This window comes from Sus scrofa, chromosome 15 (genome assembly GCF_054392235.1).
Source record: "Sus scrofa isolate SSC_HxYL_T2T_F1_AM1 chromosome 15, Sscrofa_HxYL_maternal_Yorkshire_Landrace_v2.0, whole genome shotgun sequence".
In the NCBI taxonomy this organism is placed as follows: Eukaryota; Metazoa; Chordata; class Mammalia; order Artiodactyla; family Suidae; genus Sus; species Sus scrofa.
Window position 1 is genome coordinate 60,229,353 of NC_139397.1, and position 26,508 is coordinate 60,255,860.

Sequence of the window (26,508 nt, forward strand, 5' to 3'; positions counted from 1 at the left end):
TACTAGCAAAGATGAACACAGGAGTAACATCACAAAGGGTCATTCACCAAAGGACCCATTTTAAAAATTGATAGTTTCTATAATTTTTCGTTTGGGTCAGAAGAGGTTAACTGCTGTAATGAATGATCCCCTAGTTTTATTGATTTAACATAATACAAGCCTAGTTCTTCTCAGGTCAAATCTAAAGCATGACTGGCAGGCAGCTCTCTTCCAAGAGATCCCTCTGGGGATCAAGCTTCCTTCCGTCCTGTGACTCCACATTGTCAACACCCTGCTCCAAGATTGCCCTGGGGATCATCTCCATTCGCCTGGTCAAAAGGGCACCTGGAAGAAGTGGCAGGGGAAGTACTACAGGCCAGGCCCACAGGGAGCCACATCAAGGGACCTGCCATCCTTTAGCCAGGACCTAGCATGGGGCCACAGTGAAGTGCAAAGGAGGCTGGGAAATTAACAGCATTCTCTACCAACCTCCATCATTAGGCTCATGTGAGAGGATTACATGGCCTTCAAAACAAACCCCCGAATGTGAACTCAGTTTTGGTTTCTAGTTTAGTTTAGTTTCTCTCTAGCCAAAACCCTATTCTAGGGTTTTGTAGATTTAGGATATGCTCTGGGGAATGAGAATTCCTTTTATATTTCAAATTATTTTTCAATTATGTTGACTGTTTCTCAAGGGTCTAGGACTGGATAAATTTCTCTTCCAATGACATATTTTCAGCTTAAACCATTGCCTTTTCATATTTCCCACTGACAGATTTGTTAGTTCACCAAATGAAAAAGTCGGCTTATACTGTATGCAAAAGAAAACGATTTAAGAATCTAAAATTGTGAAACACACAAGACACTGGCATTCAGTGAGGTGGCTACTAAGTGGCTGGTGTGAACCAACTACTTCTAAATTACAACCAGTCACTAAAGTGTGACTATAACTATAAAACAGACTCTAAAGTTGTGGAAATCATCAAAGGCAACACAATTTAGTTTTGACATTATAAACTGCCATATTTATTGTGTTTTTATAAATGCTTAAAATTTTTTAGATACTAGCATTTTGGTTTCTAACAAGAAACAATAGAGATAGATTTGATGATGGTTTACATAAAGATACAATGAGAACAGGAAGACCTTTCAAAGTTGTGATAACCTAAGGTACTACTACAAAAGAATGCATGGTTATTGCTTCGAATTTGATACACCTAAACCATAACTACAAAAAAATGTGAATGAAGAATAAAAAGTAAAATGGTAAAATTTTATCTATCTATAAATATAGATATCTATTTATCTATGTTTACCTATTTACCGATAGAATAAAAAATAAACTAGGAACAGGAAAAACTATATGATACAATAAAATGTAGCTATTAATGGCTAGACATTACCAATAAGGGTTGAAAGAATACTAAGAAACTGGAAAAAGAATCCTAAGAAATTGGAAAAAGAATCCTAAAACTACTACTCAAAGGAAGTTAGAGAATAAAAGTTGACATTCTAACAGAAAAGCTTCCATATGAAATGCTGAAATTTGGGTTCTTGGTGATAAAACATGTTTTACTGGATCTTAAGTATATTTATTCATAAGAGGACTATATTACCCTATGATTGCTAGCTTTCAAGAAATTGAACTGTACCTTCAATACTGCTAGACAAAAACTAAAAACCAGCTAACTGAATCTTTTCAAAAAACTCTATTTGCTATTAAAGTCATTCCTATTCAGTATGAGTGATAAATTTGGTACATCAGCAAATGTGTTCATTCAATGAATTGATCATTAGGCAAGTTTTATTTCCATAAAATCAAATTTTAGCAAATAGGCTTTGATTGCAAATCTACTCTATCCTTTCACAAATGAGAGATATTCGTGTAGCATCATTGGCAAAAGACCAATCATTTTTTGTGTGAGCTGACCAGAATTTACAAACAATAAATGTGCCCCTGTTTCAGTCCTGAGGTCTAAAGTGTTAGTTACTAATGCCTCCTTCAGGGGGGTGGAGGGCTGGCGGGTTGAGGGGCTGAACTACTGAAATATTAACAGGATACAGCCAGGACCAAGGCCAAAAATGAGCCCCACGTGTTGCCCTCATCAGAATAATGTGGCCTCAGAGAGAAACTTCCTGCTTATATTAGCCTCCTAGGACTGCAGAAACAAACTGCCACAAACTGGGTAAGACCGCAGAAATTAATTCCCTCGGTTCTGGAGGCTAGAAGTCTAAAATCAAGGCCATGCTCTGATCTGCTCTGTGCCTTTCCCCCAGTCATACCTGTGCTGCCTGTAGTCCTTGGCAATCATGGGCCTAGAGCTGCACAACTCGACCTCTGCCTCTGTGTCACACATCATCCACTCAGCCTTCACACCATTTTCCTTGTAAAGATAACAGTTGTGCTGAGTTAAGGGCCCACGAGTCTGACCCCATGTTGACTCATTACCTCTTCAGTGATCCTACTTGCAGATAACGTTAGGACTGGGAGGTCGGGACGTCAACACATCTTTTTGGAGGACACAGTTCACCACAGCATCATCTTTGCACTCACTGCCTAGGCACTTATGGTCAAAGACAGTTGTTTGAGGCAGTTCTCTCTCATGTCCCTTGTCATTTCTGTTTTTATAATTTATTTGAAAATATTTTTAAGTGATAAATCATTCATGCCAACACACTTGACTAAAACAAAAGCAGTTTTGGTTAAATTAAGCTTTGTAAAGTCTCCTACTGAAAAATATGGCTAAAATAGATTATATGATTTTCCCACTTTTTCTAATCCTCTTATTTTTCTGCAACAGCATCACCTGCCTCTGCAAACTTTCAGTGCATATTTTCTAGAATAATTACAAGTTAGTAATTTTCAATAAAATTGATAGAGAGATCTCTTAAATGCAATGTTTGTTTTTTATTTTTAGATAGGATAATCTGATCCCTATTTTAGATTCCACAAATAAATGGTATCTATTTGTCTTTTTCTTTCTGGCTTACTTCACTTACTATGAAAGTCTCTAGATCTACCCATGTTGCTGCAAATGGTATTAGTTTATCTTTTTTATGGCTGAATAGTATTCCATTGTATATATGTACCACATATTCCATATGCTGCACCCACGACATATGGAAGTTCCCAGGCTAGGGGCCAAATTGGAGCTGCAGCTGCTGGCCTATACCACAGCCATAGCAACTCAGGATCCAAGCTGCACCTGCAACCTAAACCACAGCTCATGACAATGCCAGATCTTTAACCCACTGAGCAAGGCCAGGGATTGAAGCTGCATCCTCATGGGTACTAGTTGGATTTGTTTCCACTGCACCACAACAGGAACTCCCTGTACCACATCTTCTTTATCCACTCCTCTGTCGACGGACATTTAGGTTGTTTCCCTGTCTTGGCTATTGTGAACAGTGCTTCTATGAACATTGGGATGCATATATCTTTTTCAATGAAAGTTTTGTCTAGATATAAGCCCAGCACTGTAATTGTGCAATGTAACTGTAATATTTCTTAACTTATAGCAAGCAAATAAATCTGCAAATACGAAAATCTCCTTTTCCGATTTGGGGATCAGAAAATTTGTCTCTAACTAGTGGAGATAAAAAGAAAGAGGCTGGGCAATTCTTGCTGTGGCGCAAGGGATTGGTGGCATCATAGGAGCACTGGGACACAGGTTTAATCCCTGACCCAGCACAGTGGGTTAAGGACCTGACATTGCCACAGCTACAACTGTGGCTTGGATCTTATCCCTGGCCATATGCCGCAGGGCGGCCAAAAAAAAAGTCAGAAGCTGGTGGAAACCTGGGCAGGCAGGTATGTCGAAGAGAACTGATGACTGGAGAGAGGGCCAGAGTATGAATAAAAGCAGGAATGGGCTTGAGGAATAACCCACCCATCTCCTGGGGGTGCCACACCACTGACAGGGAAGGATACCATGATTCAATAATAATTTAGATTTTAGCAAAAAATATGTCCTCCCCCCTTTTTCTTCCTGGTAGTTAAATGTCTGAAGAAGGTACCTTAAATCAAAACTAGAAAAGGAAATATCACAAGAGTTGGCACTGGAAAACAAAAGGCCCGTCAGCTGAGATGAAACCAGCAAAGAGGGCAAAGCCAGGCCAGAAAATGTCACCGTGCCAGTGTCAAGTTCCTCTTCTGACCCACCATGAGAGTGGGGCCTGGCCAGAGAATCTCAGAGTTCATTCCCCCAAGACAAGGAAGGTGTCAATGGAGATTGAAGAAAAACTCAAGAAACGTCATGAGAGAGGAGACTTCTCTCAACAGAGAGACTGGAGGGAAGAAACCTAGGTGATAAAGAGGAGAAGGGAGAGAAACAGAGCTGTGAGGTGGGCGCCCACTCTAGGATCCTCACATGGAGGCTGTATGGGCAACAGAAGAAGAGGGAACAGCTACTAAGGGGTATGGGGTCAAGGTAATCCCAACAAACACCTACTGAGCATCAGCTCAGTGCCAGGCACAGTGTTAGAAACCTGGGATGTGAATGGGAGCAGATGTGGAATCTGCCACCAAGGCAGACTTGCATGTAAAGGTGATCCTACAAGATAATCACCATACCAGAGGTCCAAGCAAAGGGTGAGCGAGGCATGCCGAGCATCTCAGAAGGTACATCTGAGCTGAGTCCTTCTGAAAGAAAAAGCATTTGCTGGAGGGCTGTGAGGAGGAGGGGTGCTCTTAGCAGAGGGCGTAGCAAGCAGAGAAGCATGGCTGGAGCACAAATTGTGAGACCAAGAAGCCCAGCAGGGACCTCTGTGAAACCTGGGCACCATGGAAAGGCCCGCAGGCGTGGTCCTAGAGCCAGTGCAGAGCCACTGGCAAATTATGGTGAGGAAAGCAATGTCATCTGATTTGGGGGACAGAAAGAGCTTTCTGGACCCTTTCTGGGGGATGGCTGGCAGGGAGAGAAGATGGAGCAGGAAGGCTTGACATAGAAGAAATTAGCCTCTGAGAAGAGGAGGGACTCTTTGTTAGAGAGAAGGAGGTAAGAATGAATAGAATATGGCAGGGAGCGGGGAGTGGAGAGCAGAAGGGGAGAGCGTTCACGGTCAGTGGTACCTATCTTCTTTGTGAAGATAGACTCCAGGACTTCTCGAGGAAAGGGTGTCAGGGGCTGCGGAGGCAGAGCATCCAGGTCTGGAATAAGGACAGGTGAGGAGCCTGTGCATGAGCTTTGCTAAGGCGTCTCAAGGGTGCAGCTGGGCTGGGTGTCATAAACAGGGAGTGCTGATTTGGGATTTAGCAGCACTACTCCGGTCCCTGGTTTAAAGGAGGAAGACCGAAAGCTGAATTGACTTGGTGCCTCCTGGTCTGCCAAAGAAAAGGGGCAAGGATGTTCGTTAGGAGAGCTGGCACCGGCTGGCTGAAACCATGCACCATGAAGTCCAGGCTGGACAGGAAAAGAGGCAAAGCTGAGGAGGAGCTCATTATGCCTGGAGAATGTGGAGGAGATAAAAACTGGTGGTCAGGAAGGGATGGGTGACTGTGCTTCTCGCCACAGCATTTACCTCAGTTTATTTAAGATTGAATAGAGGAGTTCCCGTCGTGGCGCAGTGGTTAACGAATCCGACTAGGAACCATGAGGTTGCGGGTTCGGTCCCTACCCTTGCTCAGTGGGTTAACGATCCGGCGTTGCCGTGAGCTGTGGTGTAGGTTGCAGACGCGGCTCGGATCCTGCGTTGCTGTGGCCCTGGCGTAGGCCGGTGGCTACAGCTCCGACTGGACCTCTAGCCTGGGAACCTCCATATGCCGCAGGAGCGGCCCAAGAAATAGCAAAAAGACAAAAAAAAAAAAAAAAAAAGATTGAATAGAGTCATTCTTTTATTGTTCTTCTCCCACAGCAGGTGCAGCCTCTGTCTTGGCAGAGACTGTGTCTATTTGGGTCTTCGCTGTACCCTACAGCCTTGCACAGTTCCTAGAGCATAGAAGGTGCTAATTAAATTTTTGTGGAGGGTTTAATGAGAGCTGGAAGGTCTAGGGAAGACTAGATTATGGCCAGAGGCATCTGGACTCTCTCACAGTGGAGTGGAGTTTTCCAAGGATAATGAGACCCAAGACTCCACTACTCCAAGGCAGTGGAGATAGAAAAGCACGAGATGAGGAGATCAAGGAGCAGGTGCGCTGAAGCTCCAACGTTACACTTACATGATCACATCAATGGATGGTGACATGGAAGCAGAACTGCAGAGATGAGAGAAGGTGACGCATGGTCGTGTGGAAGGCAAATCACAGCACATGAGAGGATGAGCACCTTGACAGGAAGCGGTCCCTCGGACAGGGGCTGGGCAAGCGGGACTTGACTTAGCTTGGGGCCGGGCAGAAGGAAGGTGCTAAGGAGAAAGAACAGGGTGAAGGTGACTTCCTCTGAAAAGAAGAGAACGAAGGGATGGAGGTGGTAAGAGATGAAAGGGATGAGAGGCCAAAATTAACTGGCTCAATTTCTGACTAGAACTTTATTCAAAAAGAATTTGAGATTGCAGCAGGCCCTGGGTGGGAGGCTCTAATCGCACTTTGCATCTGGTTCTCTCCTCCCACTGGCTGGAGGGAGTACTGGCTAAAATCAGGAGCAAGTGTCAAGAAAGGTCACCAGGCCAAAATAATCATCATGAAGAAAGTGATCTGTCCACAGCGCATCTCAACTTTAAACAGAAATTACCTACAGGAGTTCCCGTCGTGGCTCAGTGGTTAACGAATCGACTAGGAACCATGAGGCTGCAGGTTCGATCCCTGACCTTGCTCAGTGGGTTAAGGATCTGGCGTTGCCGTAAGCTGTGGTGTAGGTTGTAGACATGGCTCGGATCCTGAGTTGCTGTGGCTCTGGCGCAGGCCGGTGGCTACAGCTCCGATTAGACCCCTAGCCTGGGAACCTCCATATGCCGCAAGTGCAGCCCTATAAAGGCAAAAAAAAAAAAAAAAAAATATCTATCAAAAGCAGTTATGGTACAATTGCTTCATCTCATCTTTGCAAAATTCTTCTGCAAATGCCCTTCCTTCTGCATGAGCGCTGAATCAGACTTAGATAATAAAGTTTATAGTTCAACTGCTCAATCACTGCAAACATTTACTGGGTAAAAAGACAGCATAACATAGTATTATTTTTTTTCTTTTTGGCCACCCTCATAGCATGTGGAAGTTCTGGGGCCAGGGATCAAAGCCACGCTATAGCAGCAACCCAGGCTCTAGCAATGACAACGTCAGATCCTTAACCCTCTGCACCACCAGGGGAACTCCCTACATAATATTGTTTTCAATAAGCTTGTGACCCAATTGGTTTGAACCATTTTATTCTAATGACTATTCTTTGATTCTAATCAAAGATTAGATCATTTTGCAGCATGACCTCTCAACACTCAATGCAGTGTTCTGGCAGCCAGGACTCTTGGTTAAGATATAACACTAGAGACGCAACAAATTCATTCAATCATGTAGACAAATATTCATGAAGAGCCACTGTGTGCCAGGCAAGCTATCTATTAAACATTCCTTCATTCTTTAACCAACACGATCAAATACCTACTGTGTGCCAGATACCACATGAAGTTCTGGGGAAATCATAATAAACAAGAGAGAGATGGGCGATAACCCTGAAGGGGACAGATCCTTCTCCCTGACATCTCTAGTCATCTCCCCCAATATCCCCAGAGCCACCACCACTGTCACCCCAAAATTTCTTCCATGGGTTTCAGCCTCCTAGCTCTTTCACTTGTCACCTGCAGTAAGTTCCTCCAAACCATTTTACTCTTCGATTACAGATTATCTACACAACTAAGAGTTAAATAACTACATGATATGTGTCACAAGCACGTGATCCTATGGGGCCACATATTAGGGGGCTTCAGCCAAAAGGGAAGGCCAGTAGAGCACCCTGAAGAAGGGACAACTAAACACAGGTGTCAGACAAAGGGAAGAGATTTGCCTCGGTTTAGTTAAGATCCCCAGTCAGCTTCCACACCCTCCTCACACAACTCCCTCAGCCTAAACCAGCCCTGCGTTCACCCCTCCAGCCAGCACTACTCGTCCAAGGTGCAACTCACACCCAGGCCTTCCTCAAGGTCCTTTCTGACCATGCCCTGCTGTCCCAACACCTGTCCTCTGTGTCCCTACTGACAACATCCACCATCTATCACTGAACCTCTAACCTCTTAGTGCAGGAGATGTAGGCGGGAGAGTTTCTTGGGTCTATTTACCACTCTGTGGAGCAGCTAACACAATACCAGGTATATTACTCAGGGTTCTCTGAGACAGAACCAATAGGGTGTGTGTGTGTGTGTGTGTGTGTGTGTGTGTGTGTGTGTGTGTGTGTGATAAAGAGAAAGTCAGAGACAAGAACACAGAGATAGATTTTCTTAAAGAATTGGTTAAAGCAGTTGGGAGGCTGACAAGTCCAAAATCTGCAGGGTGATCCAGCAGGCTTGAGACCCCAGGAAGAGGTGATGTTGTAGCTCACATCCACAGGCAATCTGGAGGCAGACTTTCCTCTTCTTCAGGGAACCTCAGTCTTTTTTCCTCTCAAAGCCTTCAACTGATTGGATGTGGCCCACCCACACCATGGAGGGCAATCTGCTTTACTCAAAGTCTATTGAGTTAATGTTAATCTCATAAAAAATAATCTCACAGTAGAATTCTCATTGTGGCTCAGGAGTAATAAACCTGACTAGTATCCATGAGGAGAAAGGTTTGATCCTTGGTTTTGCTCAGTGGGTTAAGGATCTGGCATTGCCGTGAGCTGTGATATAGGTCAGAGATGAGGCCTAGATGCCATGTTGCTGCGGCTGTGGCATAGCAGCTGTAGCTCCGACAGCAACATTTAGCCTAATAACTGGGTGCCATGGCCTCACCAAGTTAACACATAAAATTAACCATCACAGCAGATAAAAACAAGTGTTTGGTAAATGTTTGCGGAAAGAACTAATGACATCTACTACTTTTAGGTTTATTTTCTCTTCCTTTTTCTCTCTCCTTTGTCTGCTTCTCTCTGAATGCCATTTCCCTACCCCTACACTTTTTTTTCACTTTCTTTCTCTCCTTTGTGTGATGGTTTTTTCCAGGCATGCTGGGGGTCCCATCAACTGCCGAGATATACAGGGGGCCCAATGTAGCAGAAAGCCTGAAGAGTCCCCCACTCGTCAGGAAAAGGAACTGCAAGGGGAGAAAGAGATGTGTCAAGGTCAAACATCAGCCCAGGACCAGGTCTCCTGGCAACCAGAGTCATTTCCATTAACTGTGCCATAACCATCAAGTGGGAAGAGGCAGGGAGGCATAAAAGGCCCCGTGCTGGAGAACAGACCTCTACAATCCACACTTCACAGAAATCCTGTTACATTGATGCCTGCCCCACTCTTTCAGGCAGGAAAAAAACCCTGCTTACCCTGGGAGTCAAAGAATTCAGGAGGGTTCCGAGCTGTAGGTGTCAGAATCCAGGTGTTCCCTCGGTCAGGTTTCTGAGTGATGGGCTGTAGAGCAAAGGCCCACTTCCCAAGGTTTAACCTTGACCTGCCATCTCTGAGAAAGTATAAACTATTCCACTATACTACCCACCTTCCTTTTCCTCCTACCTTCCAAAAAATATTTACTGGGCATTTTCTCCCTGCCAAGCAGTGTGCCAGATGTTAGGGGACACACAAATGAATAAGCCAAGGCCCTAGGCTCAGAGAGGTCACCCACAAGTGGAGACAGACTTACATGGCATGTCAGGGCTGTCACGCCTGCCCCTTGCCTAGACTTCACATGTGACTGGTCTCCGGGCCAGCCCTCTGGACATGCTGACTCCCTGTTCATGGATATTTTCATCCAGTCTTTCAATTTGCCTACAAAAATACTGTAGCCAGAGAGGTAAGGTGCTCTGGCAAGACGCAGATGATCTTCAAACAGCAAGTGGAAGGCCAAACCCAGTTTCTTATTAGAGCAGCAGCTCAAGTGGGTCAGTCCTTGTCTTAGAAGGTGTTACAAAGTTCTGACCACTAGAGGGCACCAGCCAACCCTTGATCCCTCCAGATCGGCCCAGGTCCTGAAGAGCCTTGGTACTGATAGCACTCTGCTTCCAGATCTAAAATACTAATAGCTTTCATTTTTCTCAAAATGAGCTTTGAGCACCGGGAAAGCTTAAAACTGAATCCACAGACTGTACTCTTGAGCCAATAAGAAGGTGAGGGAGTCAAGCCATCCTAATTCAAAGAAAAGAGACCATAGACTGTCTCATTAATAAATAGGTCAGAGCCAGTGACATAAAATTTTTTTTAAAACCTATGCTCATTACCCTATCCATCTGCGGAAATCTAATGTCAACAGATAACCACAATATAACTTCACATTATTGACAAGCCATTGTATAGAAATGGTATCAAATAACTGCCAGGCCGTGGACCAGTGAACCAGTGCATCAAATTACCTGCATTTTATGGGGGCTGGGGATTTTTGTTTGTTTTGTTTCGTTTTGCCTCACCTGGGGCATGCAGAAGTTCCTGGGACCAGAGCTCTAACCTGGGCCACAACAGTGACTACACCAGATCCTTAACCCACTAGGCTACCAGGGAGCTCCTGGACTTTTTTAGGATACAGATTTGAGGACCACACTCACAAAGATTCTTTTCAATCTGGAAAGGGACCCAGGAATGTGTGTTGTCCAAAAGCATCTGACATGTAAGAGTCTGGAAGCCATTGCAATATATTTGAAGTATCAGTAATGTGGAGAGCAAAAGTGAGAGAGAAGTGAATCCAAATATCTGATGGCTTATGGGTAACTTGCACCTTCGGGGGCTCTGAGAGGGAGAACATGGGGCATGTTGAGAACTGCTTCCCTGCTGTGTGGAGCAGCAATTGCCTTTGGTCGTTGGAAGGTAGAGTCTCTTGGCTGAGAAGTTCCTCCTATGATTTCTCAGGGGATCAAGGCTACAGCACGGCCAGGAATCCTGTGGGGAAGGAGCTAGTGGAGCTGGACCAGCCTCCATGTGTATCCAGCTCTACTGCCTCATGGTCATATGCCTCAAGTGTCCTTGAATTCCCCAAGTCTTGGCTTTCCTATCTGTAAAATCAATATAATGCTCATCTCATTTTTATGGGGATTAAATGAGCACAGTGCTGGGAGGAGCACCATCCCTGGGAGTGAGGGGTGCTGTCTACATGTTGGCCTTGACTATCACTAGCCTATGAGAAAGAAGAGCAGGGCAGCACTGCCACTGCTCCCTGCAGAGCACCAGTGCCTGCACCATCTGCAGATCTATGTTACAAGATATGCCTCATTCACCTCCAGCTCCTGGTTTCCTGGGAGGACTCTTCTAGCAAGCAGCCTGAATTCATCAGGTAAGAAGCACTCACAGCCTCTCAGTCCAGGTCAAGGAAAGAGTCTGAGCTCCCTTTCTGTTTCTACCACTCTTCCGACGCTTGCAGAGTTTGAGATGACCCAAACTCTCAATCAATCCCAGTGCGGCTTTTGAGTCCTGTAAACATTTTCTGCATCTCTCGTAGTCAGATCCTGCTGACTCCTCCTCCTTCACCATTCGCACCTCTGCTTCTAGGAACCCACGAGCCCCTGAGTGCTCCTCCTTCCCTCTGATCACCCCTTCCTGGTTGATGTCCTTCACCTGCTCCTTGCCCATCAGCTTCCCCAGGATTCTGTCTTGGCCCCCTGTTCTTCTCCTTTATGCTCTTTTTAAGTGATTTCATCCATGGTCATGGTCTGTCAGTTCCTGCCGGGTGATGCACCCTTTTGATCTCTGACATTCAGTTTCCTATCTCAGCTGTCTCTAGACATCCACTTATGAGGTGCCCATATGAACTTTAAAATTGGTATGTCCTGGAATTCTCATCATGGCACAGGTGAAATGAATCCTAGGAACCATGAGATTGCGGGTTTGATTCCTGGCCTTGCTCAGTGGGTTAAGGATCCGGCATTGCCATGAGCTGTGGTATAGGTTGCAGATGTGGCTCGGATCCTGCGTTGCTGTGGCTGTGGTGTAGGCCAGCAGCTGTAGCTCTGATTCAACCCCTAGCAAGGGAACTTCCATGTGCTGCACATGCAGCACATTTGGCCGTAAAAAAAAAAACAAAAAAACAACTGTATGTCCAAAATTCAATTAATCATCTTCTCCTACATCCCCTGTCCCCAGACACATATCCCCCACCAACGCACACATGCGCGCGTGCACACACACACACACACACACACAATGAACTTATCTTCCTCCTTAATGCTAACCTCAATTAATGGGCTCACTACACAGTCAATTTCCAAGCCAAAAATCCAGCAATCCTCTTCCCTATTCTTCTCCCATCATGTTAGTCCTTCTCCAAGCCCTGTGGGGTTTATCTCTCAAACATGTAAAGCTCATCTCTAATCCTTATGCAGGACTTCAGCATCTTTACCTGAACCACTGTGATATAAAGATATCAAGCATTTAAACTCCTGGGTACCAGGTCTGCCCACCCCACCTGTAACTGCCATCCCACTCATCCTCTACCGCACCCCTCCTCACAATTTATGATCTAGTAAGACTAGTGTGGTGCCTCAGAACCAGAGCCATGTCATGCCCTCCTGGTTTTCCTCATGCCAATCCCTTTGCTGAGAGCCTCCCTCCCAGCTGTCTTCACCTGGCTACCTCTTACTCACTGTGGTGGGTTGGATGATGACCTCCCAAAAGATCTGCCCACGTGGAACCTGTGAATGGGATCTTATTTGGGCAGAGGGTCTTTGCAGATGTAATTCAGGATCTCAAGATGAGACCATCATGGACTATTCAGGTGGGCCCTAAATCCAGTGACAAATGTCCTTATAAAAAGAAGAGGATACACATAAACAGCCATGTGAAGATAGAGGCAGAGATTGGAGTCATGTTGCCACAAACCAAGGAGTGCTTAGGCCACCAAAAGCTGGAAGGGACAGGACAGAAATCTTCCCTAGAGCTTTCAGAGGGACTGTGGCTCTGCTAATTTCTTGATTTTGGACTTCTGGTCTCCAAAAGTGGGGTGAAACTGATTTCTATTGTTTTAAGCTACCAGGTTGGTGATAATTTGCTATAGCAGCCCTTGGAAACTAATGCACTCACCTTTCAGGACTCAGTTCACATATCATCTCCTCCAAGAAGTCCTCCCTGATTTCCTCCTACCATCACCCCATTCCTGTCAGCTTTTATCAAATCCCCTTTCTGTGTTAGCTCATTTGATAAACTCCTGAAAGGCAGCAACCGGATTCTGTTTCCCACTGTAATATGAAGGTCCAGCATTGTTCCAGGAATAGACCAGGTTCTCAACCAGATCGATGCATGAGAATCTCAGCCCCTGCGCACCTCCTATGACTGAACATTATATCAGGAACTTCACAAACATTCCCTCACTGAGTCATCTCAATAGGCCTAGGAGGTATGTACCATCATCTCTGCTTCATAGTTGCAGAAACTGAGGCACAGGAACTTGCCCAAGACCATTTTGTAAGCAGAGTGAGAATTTACATCTGGATCCCTTTAAGTCACATTTCTGGTGAGCACGAGCATGGCATTTACAAAAAATGAGTGGCCCCCTAGAAGGGGGATGTTCTTAGTTACATAGTTTTGAGACAAAGCCACTGTGTGCATGCACATGTGTATAAACAGTAACAAGGGTTGGAGGTTAGTAAACTAAAGATGATCTAACTCATGATGCAGTATAAATATATCACAGTAGCTTCAATCCTAAGGCCTCGGAGCAAGGGGTCGGTGATGCACGAGTGACAAGAAAGAGTAAAGAGGGAGAAGAGGAAATGGAAAGGAAGAAGAAAGGGAGGAGAGGGATAGCTCTGCTGAGTTTGGAAACAGAACATGTTTTTCTTTATCTTCTCCCCGACTTCCTCCTGCCCACACCTCTGCCCCTTTGGTGGCCTTGCTCTCAGAGCATCAGTGCGCAGTTGCTCTCGGCTCCCACTGTGGCCCTTCACCAGGTACACGAGGCCAAATAATGGGCCCCCAAAGACCCCCGTGTCCTCATTCCCAGAAACTGTGAATGTTATCTCTTATGGCCAAAAAAGGGACTTTGCAGGTTTGATTAAGTTAAGGGTTTTGCAGTGGGGAGATTATCCAGGTAGGCCCTAAATGCAACCACAAATATCCTTACAATAAACAATGAGGTCCTACTGCATGCTTAAATATATAAATACCCTCACAAGAGAGGGGCATAGGGAGATTTGGTACAGAGGACAGGAGACATCAGTGTGACCACGGAGCTGGGGACTGGAGTAATGTGACCACAAACCAAGGAATGCAGGCAGCCATGAAGCTGAAAAGGCAAGAAACAGACTCTCCTCTCGCCCCTCCAGAGGGAGTGTGACCTTGGTGACACCTCGATTTGGGCCCAGAATTAATGATTTCAGACTTCTGACCTCCAGGTTGCGAGAGAATCAGTTTCTGTTAGTTTAAGCCCCCAAGTTTACAGTAATTTGTTATAGCAGCTACAGGCTGACATCAGTGTCCACAGCACGCTGGAATCACTGGACCTGTGAGAGGCAGGAGCACAAGAAAGGAGGCTCAGGGATGCAGCCAGAGCCTCGGACAACCATCACACCAACCGAAGGCGGCAGGCATCCTACAGAATTTCTGCCAGTCCTGAATCACATCATCCCTGCCTGGACTGTCCTCCACAGTAACAGAGGAATAAATTGAGGCAGTCGGTCCTAGAGGTCACACAATAAATCAACAAATACTTGGGACAGTAGCTTGCTGACTGCCACTGCCATTCCCAGGTCTCCTCATGGCCCCTCAGATTCTCCGGTGGGAAAATTGTGTGTTGGACTTGATGCTCTTCCAGGCTCCTTTTGAAGGAAGCATCCTGCAGTCCCATATCCTGTGATCCAACTCGCTTCAGAAGTAGAGACAGGGTTGGGTTCCCTTGGTGCCTTGTCCCCCTGGTACTTCAGAAGCACAGCAGAGTCAGCTTCCATTGCGTTTTCTCCATTCTAACAAGACTCCTCACATGTCTTCACCTGATAAAACCCCCAGACACGTGAGCGAACCTACAAAGTCTGTGTATTAGGGACGGGATGGAAGGGAGAGGGAGAGATTTGAAATCACCCAGAACACTTTGTCTTAAAGCAATTTGCTGAAATTACCAAGTACCCACTAGATATTTTTTTCTTTCTACTCATTTCCCCTTCCCAGCCCATAAATCCTCCATTTCCAGAATTGGAAAGAAACCCAAAAGAATCCATTTTTTTTTTTTCAGTATTTGGAAGCTATATGTCAAATCTACATAGCAAAAAAAAAAATCAGTAAAAATAACAACATTAGCAGCAGTAACAAAACTTTTCTGCTTATGATCACTGGATTCTCCATCAAAGGTCTTCATATGCCAGGAATCTAAGCTGAGACATAATATTTAATTAATATCATCTAATTTCTAAGTAGTCTTATCTCCTAGCTTTGCTTTGGTTTTGATGCTAAAGTTTGAATCACTTGAAATGACCACGATGTTGAGCTAAGGGACTTCTGCATTTAGAGCCTTTTTCAGCCTCACACACCCTGGGAGACACAGCTGGCCACCAAGCATTAGGTGATGTCACCTGTGAGAGGGGGCATCTAAAGACCCCATCATTTGCCTAATTTTGGTCAATTTAAAAAACCTCAGGTCAAGTTACTGTGGCTTTTTTAGAGAGTGAAACTTTCTTAGGGATGAGAAAAAATATGAAATGAAAGAAAGTATCACACTGCAGCACAAACCCCACAAAACACTGCTCTATGAGAACCAATGCAGAAGCGATTTCCAGGCAAAGTAAAACCATTATTTGAGTTGGTAAGCCTTCTTTTAGGTGCCTTGCCTATATTTACTTTCTTCGTTCCAGTGGCCACTTTGTGACCTAGTACATGCAGTAATTATCTCCAGTTTACAGAAGAGGAAACTGAGGCACAGCAAGATTCAGTGTATGGCCCCAAGTCTCACCCAGCTGGTAGCGGTGGAGCTGGAATTTGAAGGACTGTTTCTCGTTCCAGCAACCACAGCAGTTCATTACTCTGCTCTCATTCAGAGTGGGAAATAGGTCACCATCAGGGAACACTTTATCACCATCCTGGGGAGGAGGATGAAAGGGAAGATGACTATGAGGGTCCCAGCACCCCACTTTCTGGCATTGTGATTCAAGCCGCTCTGCTAGGAAGGGAGAAATGAAACACATCTTCTCCCTCACCTGAACAGGAGAGAGGCGGTCCCAGTCTCGAAGAAAGGACTACAGCCCCAGCGGACCTGGTGAGGATGGCCACCCCTCCACCCTATTTCCTCTAACCTACCCACCTTCAGTTGGGCCCCCAAGCCACATGCAGGGACTTGCAGCCCTGGGCAAGCTCTGGAGCCCAGCTCCGAGCAAACACGGGAAATTAAACAGTTTGCATCAATAAAATTTGGCCCGTGGAAGGTGCCTGCAGCTGGCGGTTAACACCAAGCAGTAAGAGGATCAACGCCTAGTCCGCTGGCTTAAAAAGGGGGTGGGGGTGAGAAGTGTGCGCGCTCCCTTTTACCCATTGACGTTAGTTAATTTGGATGATAAGGGTTCGTGTTTAATCCCTTTGTGTACGAGTGAATATACTGAAATTGACAACCCCTGAGAGGGCACTGCGGCTGGCAAAGCAACCTGCAGGAGGGTGCAAGTCGTGTCCAATCTGGCGTGAAGTAGAAAAGAAACGCCATGAGGAGGCTCGTGAGGAGACTGAAAGCAAGGCGGAGAGGGACACCCTAGGGGTGCATGGGGGCAGGCCGAGCCCCCCACCTCCAGGGCCAAGGCAGGTGGACCGCTGGCTTTCCCAAGGCCAGGCACCCCAGGCCCGCCTCTGCGCCCTAGGAGTTCCCAAGGTGCCGCTGGCGAGCAGGGCTTCCCCCGCCCCGGCCACCTCTGCAAGGACTAACCACACCCAAAGGGAGAGCCTGGGCCCTGCCAAGGTGCAGCAGAGTACAGAGAGTTTAGGAGAGGTGGGGAGCAGAAAGTAAGGGAGGAGAGGTTTCTTGTTCTCAGATGGAACAGATTAGAAAAAGGTGAGAGCTCGGTGGCTCTAGAGCAGGCCATAAAACAAAAACTATTTTTATAGTTTCCATCTGCTAGAAAACTCATCCCTCCACCCACAGCCCACAAGTCTGGAGCCCCCAGAGTGCAGGTTCCGAGGCAGCGAGTGTAAGCGAGGCCTGGCGGCGGGGGAGGAGGCCCCCGGCTGCTGGTCCCGGCTGCCCCGCAGAGGCGCAGGCGGAGCAGGGAGTTCCCAGCCACCGCCCCCCTCCTTCCCCTCGGGCCTGTCCAGCAAGTTTCCTCCCTCGTTTCGGTTTGTGCCTTCCCTCCCTCCTCCTCCCTCGGTATATTCGCTCTCTAAAACCATAAAAAAGAGATCAACTTCCCTAACTTCACGGAGCCCTTTTCAGTGACAAATATTGATGCCCAAAGTGTCTGCGCTCTCCCGCCCCCAAACGTTAAGAAAAGGCGCCCGCGAAAGGGGGACATAAAAAGTTAACAATGCTGTGAAAATATGTTTGCAGAAAATAGACAATCGTTGGATTAAACGTATTCAAGTATGAAATAATGCCTTTTTGTGTCAAAACTTGGGCGATGGGCGGGTACAAAAGTTCCCTGTGGCAGCTACTTGCTCCCTTTGTGAGCCGTGCGCTTTGGCGTCTCCACTTGGGCGCATTACTTAGAGCCCTCTAAGCGCGATTGTTTCTCCCTTTCTAATGACATTTACCGGATCAAAACATGCTGTTAATTCGATCAGAAGGCTTCACCCTCCCTGACAAAGCCACAATAATTTCTCCTGAAGTTTGTTAAATTGACCAAAATTAGGCAAATGAATAGGGGTCTGTAGGCGCCCCCTCTCGCAGGTGACGTCGCATAATGCTCGCCTGGGCCAGCTGCATTCCCCCTTTTCTTCTCGGCCCACTCTTCTCCATGTTGCCCCCCATTCCTCCCACCACCCCCCTCACACACACGCACACACACACTCACACACACGCCTGCCTGTCTCTCCTCCCCCACGCTCTGGCATTATTAAAATTTAGCCCAATGAAACTATTCATACTTTTCAATGGACATTTTCCGTATAGGATAATAGGCTACAAATTGAGCCTCTTCCCCCCGCGAAGAGAGAGCCCGAGGGGGGGAGAAAAGAAAGCCAGCGACGTGTTCAGAGAGTAGGGGGGGAGCGTCGCGTGCCAAAGACCGGCGGGAGGGGCGAGGCGAGGCGGGAGCCTCGTGTGCCAGCCGCAGCCCCACACCTGCCGGGATGTCCGGACAAATAAAGCGGTGTAAACAAAAAGGGGGGAGATGGACGTGTCACCAAGTCGTGTGAGAAAAGCCTGGGAACAAACGGGGCGCCTCCGTCTCCAAGAGCTCTCCCTTGAACCCGGCGGAACAGCCTATTAAAGGCTTACTTAATTACTTTAATGACTCTGGACAGGCTTTAAAACGCACTCGGCGCTGGGACTGCGGGCTTGCTGGGATTTGTAAACAGGCAATCGTGTGAGACTCAGCGGTGGGACTAAAGGAGGCGACACTGTTTTGTGAGGGTCCTCACCCCCCGGTGCCCGTGGCCGCTGCGCCCCTGCGCTCACTCGCTGGCGCCGCTTTACCGCCTCCTTTCCCGCCGGGGCTGTTGCCATGCAAATGTTATTCCCCCGCCGGTCACGTGTCCTTTGAAGGGCCACGTGGATTAACAAAGCTGATCTGCCCCCAGCTCGCCCCCCTCGGCTGCTAAATTTTTTTTCTTAACTTTTTAAAAAACTGATCTTGAATGCATGCATCCCCCAAACGCAGCTCCCTTAATCCTATGGAATAATTCAACTCGTGAATGCACTTGGAGCCCTAGATGACCGCTTTATAAGACAGCCCCTGGTAGTTGGGAAGCTCCAGTCTACCTGGGACTCTCAAGAAGACACACGAGGCGAAAAGTGGACGGGTGCCTCACGCCACCGCCTCTCCTGAGGGCGCGTACTGACCAGGATGTCAGATAAGCTCAAGGAACGCAAAGTGAGTCAGCTAAGCCCAGATGGCTCTTGCGCCCTCTTGGTGGGGCTTCTGACTCCCCAAGCCCCCACCTGGCTGGACCGACGGCAATGACATGGTGACACGGGACTTCTAAAGAGCAATCCTGAGTGGTTTGGGAAGGGAATGAGGATGCAGAGAGGGGACTGACTCCTCAGTCAGGGAGGAGCCCACGCCTGGAGGCTGGTGGCCACCTCCCCACTGCTCTGGCACTGGGCAAGGTGGTGTGCTGCTCAGTGGAAGTGAAAGGGGAGAGCACCAGCGTGGGTGTGAGAAGGCAGTGCTCATGTGACCCAGTGTGGAGGGGCAGGGGCCTGGGGCGAGTCTGGGGCAGCGCTGGGGGCTGGGAGACGACTGTGCCAGCCACGCGTCAAAGCCATCCTAAATGTACAAATCTCTGTTCTCAGAGAACCCCCGTTTCGCACAAAGTGATAGAAAAGAGGAGGAGGGACCGGATTAATCGCTGTTTGAACGAGCTGGGCAAGACGGTGCCCATGGCCCTGGCCAAGCAGGTAACGTTGGCGGCCTAGAAAACGGTGCTGGCGCTGGGGATCCTCTGCTGCCACCCTCGGCACTGATGCCGGGGAGTCTAGACTCGGAGAGGACCTTCGCGTAGGCTTCCCTCCCGAGGGCCTGGCCTGAGCGCTGAGGGAGCCCCAGGCGGCCCTCCCGCAGATCCACCGCAGCTTCCTGCTCGCTGGTCCTCTCGGAGTAAATCCGCGCACCCAGCCTGCCAGGGTTGGCCTGCACCCGCTGGGCCGCTACGAGGAGCTCTTCCTCCTTTTGCAGAGTTCCGGGAAACTGGAGAAGGCGGAGATTCTCGAGATGACCGTTCAGTACCTGAGAGCCCTGCACTCGGCAGATTTTCCCCGGGGAAGGGAAAAAGGTGGGCGCAGGTTGGGCAAAGGGGAACCTGAACAGGGATCTTGCGCTACAGAGATCTAGGGGTGGAAACGAAGGGGCGTCCGCGTGAGATCTCCTCTGGATGCCGGGGGGTCGGGGGTAGCCCGAGGTCCCGTGAAAGCTAAGGGATGCTGGAGGACAGGTGTCTGGAGATGCAGGTTCCGCGGCCTCCTCTCAGGTGGGGAGGGGGTAGGGACAGACCCCGAAGGAAAATGAGGTCGCCAGCTTGCGTTTTTCCAGCCTCCAGGGTGAGAAGAGGAGAGGGCGGACCGCAAATAGGAACTCTGGTCAGAAAACTTGATGGGAGGTGCCTGGCAACCTTCTGGGGTTCCCGGTCGGGAAGGGTCCACTCACAGTTTTTTCCTTTCTACGGTGTTTTTTCGCCCATCCAGCAGAACTGCTAGCGGAGTTTGCCAACTACTTCCATTACGGCTACCACGAGTGCATGAAGAACCTGGTGCATTATCTTACCACGGTGGAGCGGATGGAGACCAAGGACACCAAGTACGCGCGCATCCTCGCCTTCTTGCAGTCCAAGGCTCGCTTGGGCGCCGAGCCCGCCTTCCAGCCGCTGGGTTCGCTCCCGGAGCCAGATTTCTCTTATCAGCTACACCCAGCAGGGCCCGAGTTCACGGGCCACAGCCCGGGTGAGGCGTCTGTGTTCCCGCAGGGCGCGGCCCCGGGGGCCTTTTCCTGGCCGCACAGCGCGTCCCGCAGCCCGGCTCTGCCCTACCTGCCCAGTGCGCCGGTGCCGCTCCCGAGCCCGGCGCAGCAACACAGCCCCTTCCTGGCGCCCGTGCAGGGCCTGGACCGGCATTACCTCAACCTGATCGGCCACGCCCACCCCAACGCCCTCAACCTGCACACGCCCCAGCACCCCCCGGTGCTCTGACGCTGCCTCGCCCGCAGATTTCTCTGCGCTTCGGGCGCTGCACAGGAGAAATACTGTATACTGTACAGTGTAAATATTGTGCCACCAAAAAAGCCGGGTGGGGGAAGGCCACAAGCGAATGTCTTCTGAAGGATCTCCCCTGGCAATAAACGTTTTCTGATAAAGCCCCAGAGATGGATTTCTTTTTACCTTTTGTTCTTGCAAAACCCATTCCCTCCGAGGTGTCTCAGGCGCTAGCTGGGCTGGAAGGGGCCAAGGTGACAGCCCTCAGTAGTTTGGATGGGGAAGGGGGCGGGTCCCTGCGGCGTCTGAGGAGGCGGGAAGGCAAAACGGAGGTGTCGCTTCCGGGCTGGATTCAAGGTGGCCCCTGGGCTTCAGACCCGCATCCGCCTTGAGCGCACCTTGGACATTTGCCTGGAAGAAGGGCAGACGCAAGGAATAAGACCCTTGGCTCTCAGAAAATACAAATCGAAGGACCCGCCCCAAGCGGGTTTTGGCGGACTTCCGCCAGCTCAGACCCGGGCGTGGTTCCCTAAACCGAGGCAAGGCCCGGGGACACGCGCGCACGATGCCTCTGCTGGTCTGGAGCTTGGGGAAACTCAGGCTATCCGGATGGTGAGGTTTACAGCCTCAGCCTGCCTTGTAAAAAAGTATGTAGAGGAGGTAACTTCTGAGTGCGGCTTAAAAACAAACATCAGAGGAAGTTTATCTTCAAATGACAACTACTTGGCGCCAGCGCGGGAATCCGGCGTTGCCTTTGGCGCACAGATCTGCTCAGCTTCCGGGGCGCTAGGCAACCTGGTGAGAGGCCGGCACCTACCTGGTTGGGATACTTGCTGTCTCAGAGGATTGTTCCCTCTGCCCACACCCGCCATCCGGCCACTGGTGCGAGGTCGAGATGCTTGGGCTCTTGGGCCTAGTGAGAAAAGGCTTTCTTCTCCGACATTTCCTGCGGAAGAAGGATTTTAACCTTCTCGCTCCACCCAGAACACAGTGAGGAAAGTTGGGGGTCTAGGGAAGGCTTGGCTATAGATCTTTATGGGGCATGTAGTTTTCCATGACAGTGGGATCTGCTTCATACCCACAAAACAGCGAAACATTTAAAACAGCAAACAAATCAAATTATTCCAGGACCCAAAGAGAAAAATGAGCTTCACTGTTGTTTTATGTTAAATGGTAAAATGAACAAGGTATCCAACTCGTTAAATGTTGTGTTTGTGAGAGTTTAAAATTTTTCCTTCATTGTTTTATTTCTTCAGTCTTTTCTTTTTGTTTCCATTCCCTTTGATGCCCTGTAAATAAATAATTTGAAATCGTGTAGCAGATTTTCCTGTTTCCCCAGGCCATTTAGCTAAACCACGGTGATTTGTCAGCTCTCAGATTAGCTGGAGTACAATAAATTGACTTATTCCATTTCTGAGGACAGGGTTTAAGGAAGCTCTGACCTAGACTGTTTACTGAGGTCATGGAATAGGATGACCTGCAATTTATAAACCATCAAACTTGATTACACAGAGACAGGACCAAACACACACACACACACACACACACACACACACACACACACACAACAACAACCAAAAAACTCACTTCATTATGCTGTCCATTAAGTGAAACTTCAATTTTAAATGTGTATGTTTTGGCGGTAGTGGTAATCTTACATGCACTACATGTCACTACAAAACATATTCATCTAAAAAATGTGAGATGCAAACAAGTATCTCCTGCCTTATGAACTGACAGAGTTGGAGCATGAAAGTCAGTGTAAGACCAGGAGGCCATTCCTGTAACAAACATACATTAAGCAATATGGGATGAAAACAAATTATGCAGCAATGGGAGAATGCATGGTGCCTATTATTGGAACACATGTCTTACACCCATTTTCATCAGCGCCGGATACAGAATATGAAGAAGGCCTTTCAGGCTTTTTTTCTCTGAGCATTAAGCCAATTTGAATTCCCTTTGGCAGTGAAGCATTAAAGATATAGTGTTACCCTGGAAATATAAATTATTAATATATTCAGCATTTTTGTCACTTCTCAACTGTTAACCAAATTAGACAAAACTTTCTTTTGCTAAGTAGATTTTCTCTTTGGGATTAGCTTTGGGAATGCACAGGGCCACCACAGTAAAAACTTTGGTCATTTACATATAATTTTGCAAACTTCCACTGGCCCATGACAGTCTTTGTACCTCAAATGTTGGTATTCTTGATTTTTTTTTTTTCCTTTCTCATTTAACTGTGGAGGATAAAACCCTGCTTTGGATTTACAATGACTTTAGGATAAAAGTCTCCCTTTCCTTTTTCTTCCTCCCCCTTTCTGTGTGTGTGTGTGTGTGTGTGTGTGTGTGTGTGTGTGTGTGTGTTGTGTCTTTTTCTGAAACCTTCATCCAAAGTTCCGATTCTCCAGGCTTGGCCAAAAGTCAAACTTTGCAAAAGATTAAAAATGTCACTAGAAAGTGGAATCGATTTAAATCAGATTGTGACTTTACTGTGCTCTCCCTGCACTTTCTCTGACAACACATTACTTCAGCCTTCAAACTCCCCACCTACTCCCCCCTCTGTCTGAGTCACTTATGCCCAATCCCTCCACTCTTTCTTTTAAGTAAGTTGTATAGTAATGGTTTCCAAGAGGGGCTCAACCAAACCCAGAAATAACAAAAAACAAAAAACAGTGGGTTTGGCTGGAGGTGATCCATTGTAATGCCTCTGAAAGGGGCAACCTCTTGTTTCTTGGGCTTCATCCTTGAGTGGGCAAGAATAAAAATAATCATCCCCATGAAATCAAAGGTTTTCTCCAGAGGCTTGAGGAACAAAGCTGATGGCTGGTGCTCTGGGTCAGTCCCTGCAGCTCCACAGGGCTACAGCTAGGAGCTTCCAGGCCCTCCAGTTGCCCCAGCAAAAGGGCGGTAATACAGAGCTCACTTGTGCTTCCAAGCGTTATTGAACAAACAGCCCATGTACCAGTGGGGGCCCTGCAGTCTGGCCTGCTGGATATCAGGCAAAGAAGGTGAACAAGCAGCTATGCAAGTACCTACCTGACCCCACAAAAGCACAAGATTCCCAGGAACCTGGTGATGGGTGTCTGCATAGAAGAGCACACCAAGAAAAGGCAAGATGGGGCATGCAGTAGGGGGCACAAGAAATCTACATCATAGTACTGCATCTCTTGGATTCTACATCTCCCCTAGACCTCTTGTTTCTGGCCCTTAGTCCCCTCCCCACTTCAGCAGAGACAGAAAGTGTTTATACACCCACCCAGAAATCCCTACACACATCCTGAAAGTTGTCAGACAGAGCAACATCCCTGCCTTTGCCTAGAAATGTTACCTGTGGTCTAGCAGCAGAGACATGCTTCGCCTGCTTGGCTAAGGCAAGTTAACTCTTCTTGAAGACCCAGCTAAATCCAGGATTTGAATTCAGAACTAGCCTGGTAAGGGTTCTGCTCCTACCACGCAGTAAAGGCCCAAGACTAAGCTGAGTCAGATTCCACCCTCCTCTCTTCTGCACCATTAGTTGCTCAGATCACTTGGATTTGCCATCCAGCTCTGCTGCCTACAATTAGGGCAAATTGCTAAGCCTCTCTGCATCTGTTTCCTCATCTATAAAATAGAGATATTAAGTGTGTATATCCCTCATAGGGTTGCTAGGAGGGTGGCTGGCCCACCGTGAATGTTCAATAAATGTTAGCTATTATAGTAATTATCTATCCCTCCCACTCTTCTCCAAAAGAGTCAGATCCTTGAGACTACCTCAAAAAAATAAAATGTCAAGGCAAATCATGAAAAAAATCTTGAACCCCAGGGCTCTTTCTCAAACCCCAAATCTTGCTTAGAACAAAGCAGTAGTCTTCATTTAGAGCAAGTGGGGGCAGGGAGATGAAATGGGGGCTCCATCCAATGGTCAATTTGGGGGCTACAAGCTCTACTCTGAGTTGGGATCGGTAGTCAAAGCCCCCTAATAATGCTGGAATACAGAAATCTGGCCTTATGTTATTTTGTGACAGCTCTCATACCTTCATTCCTATATTTTCTAAGTACACATCCTAATGCCTGTTAACACACAAATCTTGACTGCTGTAGATTCTTTTTTTGGAACATGGAGTAAATAAATAAACTAATTCAATATTCCTCAAATGCAATTTCTCTGGCAGCTTTATGTTCTTCTCAGAACGTTTCCCCCATTTTTTCTCACTCAGGTCTTTCATTCCTCCTATTTATCACCTGTCTGCTCCACTCTGGGCTCCAGACTCACCCCCTGTTGCAGGTGAAAGCACTGCTTCGGAGTCCCAGCTACTGGTCCTAAGCCCTCACTCTCACTCGCTTGGCCTTCATTCTTCCTGCTCTCTGGCTTTCTGATTGCCTGGCTCCCAGTATGTGATTCTCCATGTATCCATGGCCTGGTGTGAGAATTACCTCTACATGTGTGTGTATGTATTCCACATGGACAGGTATTACAGGTATCTCAGCATCTCTCAGCAGCCCTTTCCTATTCTTCAGCCATCGCACTGGATGGTTTAGAAGGTTAGAAGGTGGGCCCCGGCACACTCACCTCAGTGCCTTTCTCTTTGGGCATCAGGGTGTCCACAGGAAGCAAGCAAGCATTCCCTACTAAGCTGGTTGGAAGATTTCAAGCTCTTCCCCTGTTTGTGGTGGATAAGTTTAATTCTTTCCTTTTTTTTTTCTTTTTTTTTTTTAAGGCTGCACCCAAGGCATATGGAGGCTCACAGGCTAGGGAATCAGAGCTACAGCTGCTGGCCTGTACCACAGCCAAAACAACAACACTGGATCTTTAAGCCACTGAGCGAGGCCAGGGATCAAACCTTTGTCCTCATGGATGCTAGTCAGATTCATTTCGGCTGAGCCACTATGGGAACTCTGTGGGTAAGTTTAATTCTAAAGTGAAGTGCTGAAGCGCACAGAAGTCACATCTCCAGTTAGTCACAAAATAGACATTTTTATCTCCACCTGACACCAACATCAACATTCTAAGTGATTCTGAGCACAGGCAGAAGTAATAAAAGATTTTTACTTATTGGATGGCCTAAGACTCTAGAACCTGGGCGTCTCTACGTGAGCAGCCAGGAAGGCGGATATACATACACACCTGTGTGCATCAAGCAGTGCAGGCACAGGCCTGACTGCACATGCGTGTGCACAGGGTGTCCACTGTGTATGCAAGTGTGCATGGAAAGATGGACTAGGGCCAGGGAAAAGAGCCACCCACTGAAGGAATGGCTAGGTTAAAGCCTGAGGGACCTACCTATTCCTAGCTCACTGGGAAGATATGAGGCAATCATTATGAAGGTCTGAAATCTGTCCTAGTATAATCTCTAATAAACCCTCTATGTGGTGGGAAGAGCTACAGCAAAGCAGAAGAGAGGCAGTAGATGGTGTTATGCTGAATGGGGTTGGGAGATAACAGGAAAGTTACCCAAACCACAGGATGGGGATGGGAAATGGGCAGGAAGGAACTCCAGGTTGGGTGAGAAAGAGAGGGTGAGAGGAAAAAGAACCCCAAGGGAACTGGGACCCTGAGAACTTTTTGCAATTCCCACCTAGCCTCATTTATGAGGTTTAGCTCAAAAGCCAGAGTCAATAAAAACATATTAGTTAAACCTTTCCAAATATGATGAAATTTTCTCACCACAGTATTGCTAGGAACACTTTTGCAACATTTGATGAAACACAAGTAAGCCTCTCTATCATTGTTTTGCCATAGGCTATCAGTAGAGGTCTTCCACACAA

At 47.5% G+C, this 26,508-nt stretch overlaps 1 protein-coding gene and 1 long non-coding RNA gene across 3 annotated transcripts in view; one reads left to right on the forward strand and one right to left on the reverse strand.

Moving 5' to 3' along the window:
• The window catches only part of LOC146395868 (uncharacterized), a 187,514-nt gene that overhangs the window by 105,736 nt on the left and 55,270 nt on the right, over nucleotides 1-26,508 (reverse strand). For both annotated transcript variants that reach the window (XR_014830449.1, XR_014830448.1), the window contains one exon: nucleotides 20,947-21,171. This is a non-coding gene — a long non-coding RNA (uncharacterized LOC146395868). The remainder of the gene's footprint in view (nucleotides 1-20,946; nucleotides 21,172-26,508) is intronic.
• Nucleotides 18,921-20,897, forward strand: HELT (helt bHLH transcription factor). The gene is made up of 4 exons (XM_085000865.1): nucleotides 18,921-18,947; nucleotides 19,370-19,474; nucleotides 19,752-19,848; nucleotides 20,261-20,897. The coding sequence occupies exons 1-4, from the start codon at nucleotides 18,921-18,923 to the stop codon at nucleotides 20,755-20,757; spliced, it is 726 nt and encodes a 241-aa protein (XP_084856991.1). The 3' UTR covers nucleotides 20,758-20,897.

What these genes read in the sequence shown, in the direction of transcription:
- HELT (XM_085000865.1), top strand. Translation starts at nt 18,921, where the DNA reads ATGTCAGATAAGCTCAAGGAACGCAAA. An exon ending in ATAAGCTCAAGGAACGCAAA is followed by an intron (nt 18,948 to 19,369) that starts GTGAGTCAGCTA and finishes CTCTGTTCTCAG; the next exon opens with AGAACCCCCGTTTCGCACAA. An exon ending in CCATGGCCCTGGCCAAGCAG is followed by an intron (nt 19,475 to 19,751) that starts GTAACGTTGGCG and finishes CTCCTTTTGCAG; the next exon opens with AGTTCCGGGAAACTGGAGAA.